Below are 14,234 nucleotides of genomic sequence, written 5' to 3'. Positions count from 1 at the left end.
CGGTCAGCCCAACCAAAGTCCAATTGTGCAGCAAAGTCTGCAGGGCTGTCCCTCAGCACAGTTTGCCGGTCCTGTTCAGCATATACTGTCTGTCTGTCCAGGGAAAGCTCTCCTATGGCCTTTTCCCTGTCTCCTTGAGTAAGAATTCTGCTGTTGCATGCAAGCTCCTCTGTTGGACTGCTGTCGCACAAGCCTTGTGTGCGGCCGTCTTGAGAGGCCCTCTGACTGGCTCGCTAGCCTCCGACGCAGCTGGTCAATGTGCCAGCGAATAACTCACCCATCTTCCAGGACCACCTCATAAGAGATTGGTCCTGATACCTTAACAACCACAGCTGCCACCCACAAAGCACCTTGCCAGTAATTCCGGGTCCAGACCCGGTCACCCACTTGCAAATTCTGAGGTGCCTTTGGCTGAGCAGAGTCCGAGGCAACCCGGTTGGGGTGCAGCCTGTCCAGCTTGGTGATCAAACATCGGCCCCATCTGAGCTCGGCAGGGCTTCTGCCCATGGCGGTATAGGTAGTTGTGTGTTGGCAGAGTAGAAAATCTGCCAGTCTGTGGTGCCAATCTCCTGTGACAATCTGTTTTAGTGATTCCTTGGTTGTGCAGACCAGGTGTTCCACTTGGCCGTTCGAGGCTGGATGAAAGGGAGCCGACATGGTGTGCCGTATTAGATTTGCCCTGAGGAAAGACTGGAATTCAGAAGCGGTAAACTGAGCCCCATTGTCTGAGACTAACACGTCTGGAAGTCCGTGTGTTGCAAAGATTCTGTGCAGTTCCTAGATGGTCCTGGCAGTAGTCATAGTAGGAAATGGTGCGATCTCTAACCATTTAGAATGCCTATCTACCACTATTAGAAACAGCTGTCCCTGAAAGGGCCTGGCAAAATTGATGTGGATTCTTGACCATAGTGTGTGTGTGTCCTCCCATCGGTGGACAGGGGCTTGCGGTATCTCCGATCTGGATTGCTGTCATATGTAGCAACCATGTACTTGGGCCTCGGTGGCTTTATCTAGCCCTGGCCACCAAAGGTAGTTCCTTGCAAGTGCCTTCATCCAGATTATTCCCAGATGACTCTCGTGCAGAGACTCTAGGACCCTGGGCTATGACCATACTTCCATAAAGGATGCACCCTTTATGAGCTGAAAGCTCATCTTTTCTCATGAAGAAACTCTGAAATTCTGGCCCTGGACATTTGTCCAGCCATCCTTTGTGTACCCAGTTTAGCACACGACTTAGTATTTTGTCAGCTGCTGTCTCAGCAGCTATGTCCCCAGCATGAAGGGGAGATTCTGGCAAATTCTGGATAGCCAGGATGCATGCAGCCGGAGCTGGATCTGGCTCCACATGTGGCAGGGGCAACCTGCTCAGGCCGTCTGCATGGCCCATTTCCTTGCCCGGTTTGTCAATCATCTTGTAGCAGTAGGCTGACAGGAAGATAGACCACTTCAGCATTCAAGGAGACAGAATCTGAGATGTCTGTTTGTTTGTGGTGAACACCCCTAGGAGTGGCTTGTGGTCCACGAAGACCGTGAACTGGCAGCCATACAAGTAGACATGGGACTTTTTAACTCTGGCCACAATGGCCAGAGCCTTCTTGTCAATTTGCATGTAGTTGTGCAGGGCCCTGGCTTAACACAGCCCCAACCCCATACGGGGATGCATCACACACAATGCAGACAGGCAGCTGCTCATTGAAATGAGTGAGAACTGAGTTTGATGATAGCAGTGATTTGACTGCTTGGAAGCTACTCTCATGGATACTGGTCCACGGCCACTGAGCTTGTCTATCCAAGAGTCAGTGTAATGGCTCTGCCACTGTGGCCTTGTTTGGGAGGAAGGCATAGTAAAAAATTCAAAAGGCCTAGGAAAGCCTGAAGCTCTCCCTTTGATTTTGGCCTTAGGGCCTGCTGGATTGTTTTTAATTTGAATTCTGCCAGATGAATGCCTTCAGCATTGATGCGGAAACCAAGAAGCTTGGTTGACTCTACCCAAATCTTGCATTTTTCTTTTTTTAGTTTAAGTCTCACATTGTAGAACCGCTGAAGGACAGCCTTAAGCCATTCAGCCAGAATCTCAACCGATTCCCCAGCAATGAGGACATCATTGAAGTAGGAGCAAACCCCTGGAAATCCCTTGAGCGTGCATTCCATCACTCCTTGGAACAGCCCTGGTGCTGCAGTCATCCCAAACTGTAGGCGCTTAACCTTAAACCCCCCCTATGGGTGACAATGGTCTGGGCTACCACTGTGGCCTCGTCCACAGGCAGTTGTTGATAGGCCTGTGCCAAATCTAATTTGGCGAACATGTGGCCTCCTTGCAATGACGCCAAAATATGGCTGACAGCTGGCACAGGGCATGCGTGCTGTTGAAGTGCCATGTTGAGGGTGCACTTATAGTCAGCGCATATTTGCACTTCCCCATTGGCCTTTAATGGTGTTACTGTGGGGGTCTGCAATACCCCTTATTCTACTAGCTTATCCAGCTCTGCATCGATTTTGGATTTTACCCCAAAAGGCACTCTACGAGGCTTGATCCGTATTGGAGTTACCATAGGATCAAGCTTGAGGGCGATCTGAGGCCCCTTGTACTCCCCTAGACTAGAACTGAAAATATCCGTGAACTCTTGGCAGACTGCAGACAGATCTGCCGCTTGTGTTCGGTGAATGCCGGTTACTTGAATGCTCAATGCTTCAAACCAATCGAGCCCTATAAGGCTTGTGCATTTGGCCTTCTACCACTATGACATCTAGTGGCCCCTTAACCCCTTGAATTCCATCAGAAGTGTGGCTTCACCTTTGACCACCACTCAGGAGTTTTGGAAGTCTGTGAGTAGTAGATTAGATGGCTGAAGCTTGGCCCATCTGTCGCTACGATGTCATAGTTGCCTGAATGTTCCTTGTAAAATGATGGACGTGGCTGAGCTCATGTCCAGTTCCATCTTGCATGGAACTCCCTGAAGCTTGACCTGTAGTCTAAGCTTCTGCTTTAGGGGGCGATGGGCACTAGTGCAGAATACGCTTCTTCGGCTGGAGCAGAACCCTACTCGGTGTTGACCTGGAGCCTCGGTACCTCTCCTGAATGCATCTTCTTTCGGACAGTCTCTCTGATAATCTCAGCAGATGGCGGCGATGTGGTCTGGTTTTCCACAGGCCCAGCACATTGCAATTCGGAATTGGCAATCCACGCATTGATGGCAGCCTCCGCAGCCCATGCATCTAAGGAATGGAACTGCCTTCTCAGCTGGTTGCAGTCCCTTCTCTGGGTGCTTTCATAGCTGGTTGACTTCATAGTCTGAGTCAATGTCTTCCATCCACTCGACGTCCTCATGGTGTATGGCTTTGATGCTTGGCGCACTTTTGGAGGGCCGCAGCACTTTAACGGCCCCTCTGTCAGCTTTGTCCGCCATGACCTCTTCAAGCCCTCCTGTAGCGAGAGAGTCTCCTTAGCGAACAGTTTTTGTTGGAGCTCTCAATTCCAGAGTCCGCAGACTAAGTGGTCACGAAGTCTCTCCTCCAAATCCGCAAAATTGCAGAGTCGGGATGCTTCACGAAGAGCGGCAGTGAAATCTGTTGCAGACTCACTGGGTTGTTGCTCCTGCTGCTCAAAATCATGCCTCCATGCTATAACGGATAACTTGGGCTCAAAGTGGTCTCGAAGCTCTTTTTTCAAGTCCACGTATGTGACTGACTCAAGCAGCACCGGGGCAACCAGGTTCTCTGCAATGTGAAAGGTGGCGGGGCCACACATGCAGAGGAGGGTTGCAGCCTTCAATCCATCTTTGGTGACCTGGTTGGCACGGAGGTAATTTTTGACGCATGAGATGTAGGACACCCATCTCTTCGGGTGAGTTACATTGAATTCTTCAAGCTTCCTGACCTTTGCCATGGTGGTTTGTTTCTTCGTTCAATGCCTTGCGCTGCTGGCTTCTGTGTAGGCCCTAGGACAGATCCTTAGGGCGTGGTGGTCTCCAGTGTGGCTTGCTGGCAGACCGAGGGGGGAGGATGTAGTTCCTGTCAGGCTCTGTGCTGACCTCACCTCCTAGTGACTTCAAGCTCTCTCAATGAAGCAGCACATCCCACCTTCCTCACCACTGTTGTATCTTTGGTTCTTTATTCATTGAACGAGGCAGAGTGTTGAAACAGCAAACAAGTTTATTAACTCAGAACAGAAGCAGCCCTAAAGGCTGCTGCACAAGTATTTATACAGTTAGCCTTAGGTGGCAAGGATAGGTTTAAAGTAACAGTTTCCCACCCCAAATCTCATTATCAGCTTGGAGACAGCCAGTCTGGCTTTCAGTAACAGCAACTGTTAAACAATACAACAATGTAGGTCAGACATTAAGCAAGTGATTTAAAACAGTTGTGGCCAATACATTACATCTACTTAACCAGATCCATATTTTTGGTTCTATGCGTAGGGGTACTATGGTTTCTAGACATTGCATTACAGTCTCTGCTATGAGTCCTGAAAATGGTGTTCCTCTGATTTGTTGGTATACTTGTTCACCATATTGAAAGTAGATAGTAAGGCCCATGAGGAGGTCCATGATTCTAGCTATTTCAGCCTTAGTATATTCCTTACCAGCAATCAACACCTAAAGAAGCAGAGCTTACACCTGAATCAATATTAGACCAAAAATCAAGCAGTAATAGCCCAAGGAACTACTTAAACACAATCAATCAATCAATCAATCAATCAATCAATGAGAATAGAGCTGAAAGGGACCTTGGAAGTCTTCTAGTCCAACCCCCTGCTCAAGCAAGAGACCTTATAACATTTCAAATAGGTGGTTGTCCAGTCTTTTCTTGTTGTGATGAAGCACCTACAACTTCTGAAGGCAAGCTGTTCCACTGCTTAATCGTCCTCATTGTTAGGAAGTTTCTTAATTCCAAGTTGCTTCTCTCCTTGATTAGTTTCCATCCATTGTTTCTTGTCTTGCTTTCTGGTGTTTTGGAAAATAAATTGATCCCCTCTTCTTTGTGCCAGCACCTCAGATAATGGAATACTGCTATCATGTCACTCCTAGTCCTTTTTTTTCTCTAGACTAGCCATACCCAGTTCCTGCAACAGTTCTCAAGACCCTTAAGAGTCTTATTTGCTTCTTTTTGCATTTTTTCCAAAGTCTCAACATGTTTTGGTAATGTGGTGATCAAAACTGGATGCAGTATTCCAGGTGTGGTCTTACTAAGGATTTATAAAGTGGTACTAACACTTGACATGATTTTGATTCTATGCCTCTGTTTATACAACCAAGGATTGTATTAGCTTTTTTGACTGCTGCCGCACACTACTGGCTCATGTGTGCGGTGGCAGCAGCAGAGTGGTAATGGCAGTCGGGGCGGGTGGGGCCGCCTCGCCTCAGCCTTTTGTGTGGTGGTGGTGGCAGCAGAGTGGTAATGGTTGGAGGAGGGTGGGGCCGCCTCGCCTCAGCCTTTTGTGTGGTGGTGGCGGCAGCAGAGCGGTAATGGTTGGAGGAGGGTGGGGCCGCCTCGCCTCAGCCTCGTGTGGGGTGACAGCAGCAGAGTGGTAATGGCGGTCGGGGCTGGGTGGAGCCGTAATGGCAGTCGGGGGGGTGGAGCTTCCTCGTCTCAGCCTCGTTCGTAATGGGGTGAGGGGTGGCCTGCTTGCTTAAGCTGCCTTGCCTTGACTGGCTGCCCAGCCTCATGGCAATGGTGGCAATGGTGGGGAGGCGGCAGCCTGGTGTTTGAAGCTTCCTCAGCTGGCGGCTGGCCTCAGCAGGCCCCAATGAGGCAGCATTCACACTCACCAGCTGCCCAACCTCGTGGCAATGGTGGGGGGGCAGCCTGGTGTCTGAAGCTGCCTCAGCTGGCCGCTGGCCTCAGCAGGCCCCAACAAGGCAGCGTTCACACTCACCAGCTGCCCAGCCTCATGGCAATGGTGCGGGGGGGGGCGGCCTGGTGTCTGAAGCTGCCTCAGCTGACAACTGGCCTCAGAAGGCCCCAATGAGGCAGCATTCACACTCTCCGGCTACCCAGCCTCGTGGCAGCAGTGGGGGGAGGCGTGCACCAGAGTGTGAAAAATGGTCTTGTCACTTTTTAAAGTGCCATTGTCACTTCAAACAGTCACTAAGTGAACTGTTGTAAGGTGAGGACTACTGTACTTTATCACTTTTTTTCCTTTTTTGGGGGGGTCATCAAGTTTACATCAAGATTTGGCACCTTGCTAGGTGACTGGAAAAGCCCTGTTAGAGTACCCAGATTGCAGCTGCTTTCTTGCTGGTATGTGGAATGGCATGGCACCCACAGGTTTTACAAAGTTAAGTGAGGAAGTTGGTTACAGCTTATTAGGAAAGATAAAATAGACAACCAAGAATGCTTTATTGACCATTCTTCGTTCAGATTTTATATCAATTGCATCTGCTAATACAGGCGTTCTGCTTCAGATTTGTCTGCTATTTTCAGTATCTGGTAAAATGAATGAATACTTTTCCAACAACCTGTAAAATCCAAGGCACTGCTTTCACTGTTTAATTCTCCCCTCCTAGATTGTTGATTCAGGGAATATCTATTTCTTTATTGTTAACTCTTAGTGTTAGTTATTTAGGGATAGATTTGTATTGGTTGCTTCATTTTTTTTAATTTTGTGTTTTTGTAGACTCCAAGTCTTGTACACTCACCCCAAAATGACTACAGCCAAAAAATAAAAAACAGATAGTGGAAGATCATTCCAAGAGGCCTGGACACAGTCATTTGGAATGATTGAATGCAGTGGGAAAGCATTATGTATTCTATGCAATGGAAGTGTTGTGTGTCGCACATCAAATGTCAGATGGAACTTTGAAACCAACCACAGAAATGTTGCTCAACTTGGTGATACTGAAAGAAAAGAGTTTCTTGGAGGGAAATTGAGGAGCTATCATTCCCAGCATCTTAGTTTTTCCAACTATCTTTCCAGAACAAATCATCTGACAGCTGCCAGTTTTAAAATTTCACTATTATGCGTAGCAAAACATGGTAAACCCCTCTCTGATGGGGATATTATCAAAACAGCCATGTTGTCTGGGAATGATTCTCCTTTTCATGATTTCCCAAACAAGGATAAAACTATTCAACGCATCTCTGAGATACCACTGAGCAGAAATACTGTTAAAGATAGAATCCAGTGCATGGCAAATTATGTTAGTCAGCAGCTTACCACTGACTTACAAAAGGCAGCCTGTTACTCTGTATGCTTGTACGAAAGCATAGATATCAATAATTATGCAAGGCTGGCAGAAATTTTGTGTTATGCTGTTGGTAACATCATGAGAGAAGCGCTGCTGAAACTGATATCTTTGTCTGAAAGAACACAAGGTGTAGATATCTACAATGCTGTGAACGAAGCTTTTTTGTCACAAGATATAAGACCAGAAAAGGTGGTTTCAATTACAAGTGATGGAGCACCTTCTATGGTGGGGGCAACATCTGGTTTCATACAGCTGTTTCTTCAAGAAACAAAACATACAGTAATTCAATTCCATTGTATTATATACCAGGAAGCTCTTTGTGCCAGGGAAAGCAACAAAAAAATTGACAATGTCCTCAAAGATGTCACAAAAATAGTGAATTACATCATAGCTCATGCTCTGAATTGTCAGCAGTTTCAAGTACTTCTTGAGGAGGTTCAGGCACAGTATGATTGTTTATTTATGTACAATAATGTCCGGTGGCTGAGCAGAAGACGAGTCCTGGAGAGATTTGTAGCCTTGGATGAAATTAGACTGTTTATGCATGAAAAAGGGCAAGAATATCCACAGCTCACTGATATGGCCTGGCTTACCAACCTCATGTTTTTTACAGATTTTACACACCACTTCAGTCTACTGAATAAACAATTACAAGGTGCAGGGAAAACAGCAGAAAGGATGTTTTGTGATATTAAAACATTTGAGAGAAAACTGCAGGTTTTTGAAAGAGATCTTGAAAGTGGGCAACTGAAATATTTTCCTAGTCTAAAAGTTCTACAACATTTGCAGACAATCCTACAAGCCATCAGGAAATCTACAAGGAATTTTCTAGCATTGTAGCAGCTGCAAAGGTGAATTTTAGTAACAGATTTTCACAGTTCCATAAGATGGAGACAACCCTGTGTTTTCTTACTTCTCCAGATAAAGCCAAATTTGAAGAACTTGATCTTTCCTGCTTAGAGTGGTTAGATTTAGGAAATCTGGAAATGGAGCTACTGGAATTTCAAGAAAACGCTATCTGGAAAAATAAATTCTGTGACCTGTGTGAAATACTAGAGAAGATGGAAGGGATGACAAAGGACAGCACAGTTAGTTCTGAGAATGAAATCCTCAAAGTGCGGAATTTTCTGCTAGATAATTTTAAATCCATGAAAGCACTTGGGATTGCTTTCCTTATTTTGTTTGGATCATCTTACGCTTGTGAACAGCTGTTTTCAGCTTTGAATTATATCAAATCTGACACCAGAAGCAGACTAACAGATGACTTGAGTGCTGCATGTGTTGCTCTCAAACTTATAAACTATGAGCCAAGGGTAGATAAATTATCAGCAGACATACAACAGCAAAAATCACATTAATTCTTTAAAAGCAAGCCAAATGCAAACTTTTACTTTTCAATAAAAAGTTGTTTGTATCATTGAAAGCTCTGTTATTGTGTTTTTGGGAGGTGGAATGAGTGGGGGATTTTTACATTTTGCCTCGTTTTGTTCTTTTAAAAAGAACATGCGCTAATGCGCCCCTGCATAGCCAGAAGCCTTGCGCCATCACTGTTCTCCTGCCGCACTCCCCCAGCCCCTCTTTCCCTTCCTTTGAAACAAACAACCCCCCCCAATCCTCCCATTCCTTCCTTCTGAATTAAAACAAGAGAAAGCCAAGTTTTTTCTTTTGTGGTCTTTACATATTTAACCTGCAGCTAGAAGGAATTGGGGAAGAAAACCATCGCGAGACACTGTTCTGTTTTAACTTTTTTTCCTTGTCGCTTTTTGGAGTTTTCATCCTGCTTTTGTGAGAGGGAAGCATTTGGGAGGGGGTGTAGCTGCCCTTCTCCTCCAAGCCATCAGCTGAGCAAGACGCCCGCCTGCCCGCGCTCTTCCCCCTGTCCGAGGCTTTCATTGAGGATTGGCGGGGGGACTGTTTGATTTTTATTCCCCTCCCATCTGATGGGTGGTTGCAGCAGGTTTTGGCCTCTTCAGTTATGCTTTGAGGTTACCCACAAAGCACGTTTGTTTTGGGGGGGGGATCCCCACTCCAGTTTCTAAGCTTGCTTAAACCCTCTTCTATTTCCCTCCTCCTCACTTCCCTTTGTCTGCAATCAGCCTCTGCCTTGCCTTGCCCCATGGCAATGGCACCCCTACCCTGCCCACTCCCTTGCCTCACTTCACCCTGCAGACGAGCCTCCTACCAACTACCCCACCTGCCAGAGAACCCCTGGATCTCCCCCAACCCTACCCGGTCGCCACAGTCATCCCCCCCAGGAGTGACATCGAGGTGCACATCTGCCCTGGCCACACTCACTCATGCTGCCATGACTATCATAGCCATGCCCACTCAGTGACCACACCCACCCAGCCCCAGCAATGCATAAGTGGGTTTTGGGTTGCAGTTTGGGCACTTGGTCTCTAAACGGTTCACCACCACTGACCTAATCTGTACTTGTACGTTTGGTTTTTCCTGCCCAAGTGTAAAACCTTGCTTTTCTCCACATTAAATTTCATGTTGTTGGATAGGGCCCATTGTTCAAGTTTGTCAAGATCTTTTTGAAACCTGAGCTTGTCTTCTGGGGTCTTGGCTATTCCTGTCATTGGCAAATTTTACAGTATGTTCCCCTTCTATTCCATCAGCTAAGTCATTTAGGAAGATATTGAAGAGTATTGAGTTTAAGACAGAACCTTGTGGTATCCCACTGTTTACTTCCCTCCATGTAGATGTAGTACCATTAAGGATGACTCATTGAGTACAGTTTGTCAGCCAGTTACAAATCCATCTAGTGGTGATGTTGTCTATCCCATATTTTTTTACTTTACCAAGAAGTAGGTTGTGGTCTACTTTGCCAAATGCCTTGCTGAAGTTTAAATATACTATGTCCACAGCATTTCACTAGTCTACTAATTTAGTCACTTTGTCAAAGAATGAAATACGATTGGTTTGGCATGATTTGTTTTTAACAAACCTTTGCTGACTATTCGTTATGACTTTATTTTTTTTCTAGATGTTCACAGATCTGTTTTTGGATTGTCTTTTCCAGTATCTTTCCATGTATTGATGTTAGGCTGATTGGTGTGTTGTTTCCTGGGTCTGGTTCCCTCCCCCCCCTTTTTTTTTTTGAAGATGGGAACTACATCAGCTTTTTTCCAATCCTCTGGTAGTTCTCTGGTGCTTCAGGATTTTTGAAAGATATAGTGCAATGGTTCTGAGATAACATCTGCCTGCTCCTTCAGAACTCTGGAATGTAATCTGTCTGGTCCCAGTGATTTATATTCATCAAGATTGGACAAGTGTAGTATTACCATTTTCTTGCTTATTTTAATTTTTGTTTCTAGTCTTTCTTTCACAGTTATGTTTTTGGTAGGTTGGGCTATAATTTCTTTTTTCATGAAGATGATTCAAAGAACGAGTTAAGCAGCTCTGCTTTCTCTCTACTGCCTGTTACTTCCTTGTCATCTTTCTTTAGTGGACCAACTGTTTCCTTGACTTTTTTCTTGTTATTTATATGTTGAAAGAAACTTTTTATTATTATCCTTGACTTTTGTTGCAAGTCTTTATTCATTCTGAGCCTTTGCTTTCTTGACTTCATCTTTTCAGATTTTGGCTATCTGCTGATATTCTGCCTTGGTTATGTGTCCCTCTTTCCATTTTTTGTACTTATCCTTTTTGTCTTTCAGTTTCTCAGAGAAATCTTTGTGCAGCCATGCTGATTTCTTCTTGGATTTCTTGTTTTTCTTTTTCAGCGGTATTGTGTTGAACTGAGCTTTATGATTATATTTTTCAGAGTTTTCGCGAGTTGTTTTCCCCTTTAGGATTTTCATCCATGGAATCTTTCTTAGGTTCTCTCTGAGTTTGTTAAAATATATTCTTTTAAAGTTTAAGGCATTGGTTGGATTATATTACATTGCTTGTATTTGCATTATATTGAATTCCAATATGATATCAATTATATTTAATCTTTAATTATCAAATATAGAAAACCCCAATTCTGCCTTCTCTGGATTCTGCCATAAGAGGGAGAGAAGGGGGAGAACAAAGGGGCTTTATGGCCCTCACTTCCTTCAGTATACTTCTAAGGAACTGAATGTGTTTATTGCAACCTCAAAGAGTTTGAATGTAGTTAGCACCAAAGAACCTTACCATAACAAAGGAGGTTATTTACCTTTCATGTAGTTTATCTGAAGTCTCCATCCAGACAGAAGAAAGAAAAAAAGGGGTGGAATTGTGATGCCTGAAACTATCACTGGAAGGGGGGGGTGATTGGGTGGGACTACTGGGGAATCCCTTAAAACCTTGAATTGGAGAGCTTGGACCCCAAGTCCTGTCTAGCACGCCTGTCCCACTTCTTCTTAATAAAGGATTCCTGTTGGAAGAATTATTCCAAGAGTTCTGTCTTCTTAAGATGCAAAGTGGGGTGGGTCCTTACATTAGACAGGACTTGCAAAATTAATCCACCTGGAAGGGAGACCCTTGCCGGGGAATTTTGCAAAAATTTACCATGTCAGACAATGGAGCAAGAGAGGGTGGAAACTCCCTGGAAAGAGAGCCGCTGACCAAATTGGAACCTTGCCAGATGTTGGGATCCGAGAGGTCAGATTCCTCAGGAGAAGAAGTGGTGGAGACACGGGACCACAAGCCTCGCTGGTCAATGGGCGTTGGAAAGAAAAGTGAGTGGGGAAAGGAATCAAGAAAGGTGACTCTGAGACGGGGGACCAAGCAACCAGAATGGAAGCAGGAGATGGAGAAATCCCTGCACGCAAATGAAGAGGGAGGAAGCTGGGCACCGTACTCAGACTGGATCCTAGAGAAAGCTATTGACCTGATGAAGAGAACTCTCAGCTCCCTAGGAGAGGAGAATCCTGAGCCCTACGGCCGGCCCAGCTCCTGAAGCCGCAAAGGGAGAGACACCGAGGGGGACATGGAACCTGCAATCCCGGGGACATCTACTGATCCAGTAGCCCCCAACCCCTACCGGACCACAGATGGCAATCTGGACGGAAGACACTACCACCAACAACGGAGGCACCGATCCATTCCAAGACGTCCACCGTTGGAGGTGAAATTCAAAGGGGAGCCGACACGCTTGGGGTTTTTCCTAACCCAAGTCCTCAGCTACATGGAGGAATACGGGCAGGACATTCCCAGCGACAAAGCCCGCATCCGGATCGTGCAATCTGCCCTGGATGGACCAGCTGCAGATTGGGTGGTGACCTTGCATGACTCCAATGCCCCAGAACTCAGTAACTTCAACCGTTTCATGTCCTCTTTGAGAAGACGATTTGAAGACCCCCTGGCTGATCGCAAAGCCCGTGAAAGGATAAAAACAATGAGGCAAGGCAAACGCCCGGTGGCTGAATATACACAAGAATTCCAGGCCATTGCCAGCAAACTGATTTGGCCAGAAGACATCCTCCTTAGCGATTTCAAAGACGGACTAAATTATGATCTATATGACACTTGCCTGCCCCGAGGGGACCCACACAAACTTGAGGAATGATACATCTTGGCAGAGGAAGCAGAGATCGACATATTGAAGAGGCACCGCCGAGGAAAACAATGGAGCCTCCCCCTGCCTGAGCTGACACACGAACCGGTGAAATCATCGGCTACAGCCAAGAAGCAAATGAGGTGTTTCAAGTGCGGAAAAGAAGGGCATCGAGCTGTAGAATGCCGCTCAAAGGCCCCCCAGCACAACCCAGACAGATCCCCAATCAACAAATCCGGAAAGTCTTCAGCTAAGCCAAAAGAAACGGCCATGAGAATGATGGAAATTGCAGAACCCCCCACTTCTGCTCACCAAGGGGAAAGAACTCCAGCCTACACCACAGGGCTGGTGGATGCCTCAGATGACAGCTCGGAGGGCGAACCCCTGGTAAGTGGATGCATCACACCCATCTTCAAAACAGTGACTATATTAATCCCCCCCATGCCCGAAGCTGTGAAGGTGAAAGCCTTAATAGACTCTGGCTGCACCCGCTGCCTCATTAGCCCAACACTAGTGGGGAATCTGGGCATCCCATCCAGGAGACTGGAACAACCAATCTCATTTGGCCAGTTAGATGGATCCATAGCAGGGGGGGTGCCAGCTACCCTAGCCACTCTACCAATACACCTCTCCCTGGGCAAACATGAAGAGGCCATAATGTTTGTGGTGACCCCAGGTATGGAATGCCCAATAATTCTAGGGATGGAATGGTTGAAAAAATGGAACCCCTGGGTAAATTGGAGGATGACAGAAATCAAATTCCCGAAGGGGGACCCTATGGACTTAAAACCCCAAGGGAGGCTACCAGAATCAAGAATAGAAAAAGCATCCATAGGAGAGGAAAAAAGATTAACAGAAATACCAGAGGAATATAGAGACCTTGCTGAAGTTTTCAGTGAGAAGAGGGTGAATGAGCTCGCCCCCCCCACCGACCCACAGACTGTACCATTGAATTCAAGCCTGGGGCAAAACTCCCAAAGCCCAGATTATACTCCATGAGCCCAAAGGAGAAGGAGGAAATGGAAAGATTCATAAAAAAAAACTTAGAGAGAGGTTTCATTGAGCCAGCCAAGCCTAAAGTGGCTGCCCCGGTCCTTTTTAGAGAGAAGAAGGATGGCTCTTTACGGTTATGCGTGGATTATAGGGCCCTGAATACAATCAGTGAAAGCAACCTATACCCTCTGCCCCTCATGAAAGACATGCTGTCACACCTATCGAAAGGGAAAAATTTTTCTAAACTAGACCTAAGGGAAGCTTACTATCACGTGAGAATTAAGGAAGGGGACGAATGGAAGACTGCATTTAACTGCCCCATGGGGTGCTATCAATTCAAAGTCTTGCCATTTGGATTACAAGGGGGCCCTGCAGTCTTTATGCAATTAATCAATGACGTTCTAAGGGAGCGCCTGTTTAAGGGGGTCCTTGTTTACTTGGACGACATTCTTATCTTCACCGATACAAAAGAGGAACATGTCAACCTTGTCAGAGCGGTTTTAAAGAAGCTGCGAGCCGCCCACCTATATGCCAAACTCTCAAAATGCGAATTCCACCAGGAAAGGATAGACTACCTAGGTTAT

The 14,234-nt window shown here is 46.1% G+C and overlaps 1 protein-coding gene across 1 annotated transcript in view; it reads right to left on the bottom strand.

The window, feature by feature from the left end:
- Positions 1–2,462: 2,462 nt before the first annotated feature.
- CRLF2 (cytokine receptor like factor 2) overlaps positions 2,463–14,234 on the bottom strand; it is a 41,202-nt gene continuing 29,430 nt past the window's right edge. Inside the window, exon 8 of the mRNA XM_039356814.1 lies at positions 2,463–2,632. Coding sequence (XP_039212748.1) covers positions 2,463–2,632 — 170 coding nt within the window. The remainder of the gene's footprint in view (positions 2,633–14,234) is intronic.

This window comes from Crotalus tigris, unplaced genomic scaffold (genome assembly GCF_016545835.1).
Source record: "Crotalus tigris isolate CLP2741 ecotype Arizona unplaced genomic scaffold, ASM1654583v1 scf7180000018830.229766, whole genome shotgun sequence".
Classification (NCBI taxonomy): domain Eukaryota; kingdom Metazoa; phylum Chordata; class Lepidosauria; order Squamata; family Viperidae; genus Crotalus; species Crotalus tigris.
The sequence above is the reverse complement of the archived record's forward strand: the minus strand, read 5'-3'. Positions and strand labels throughout refer to the sequence as shown.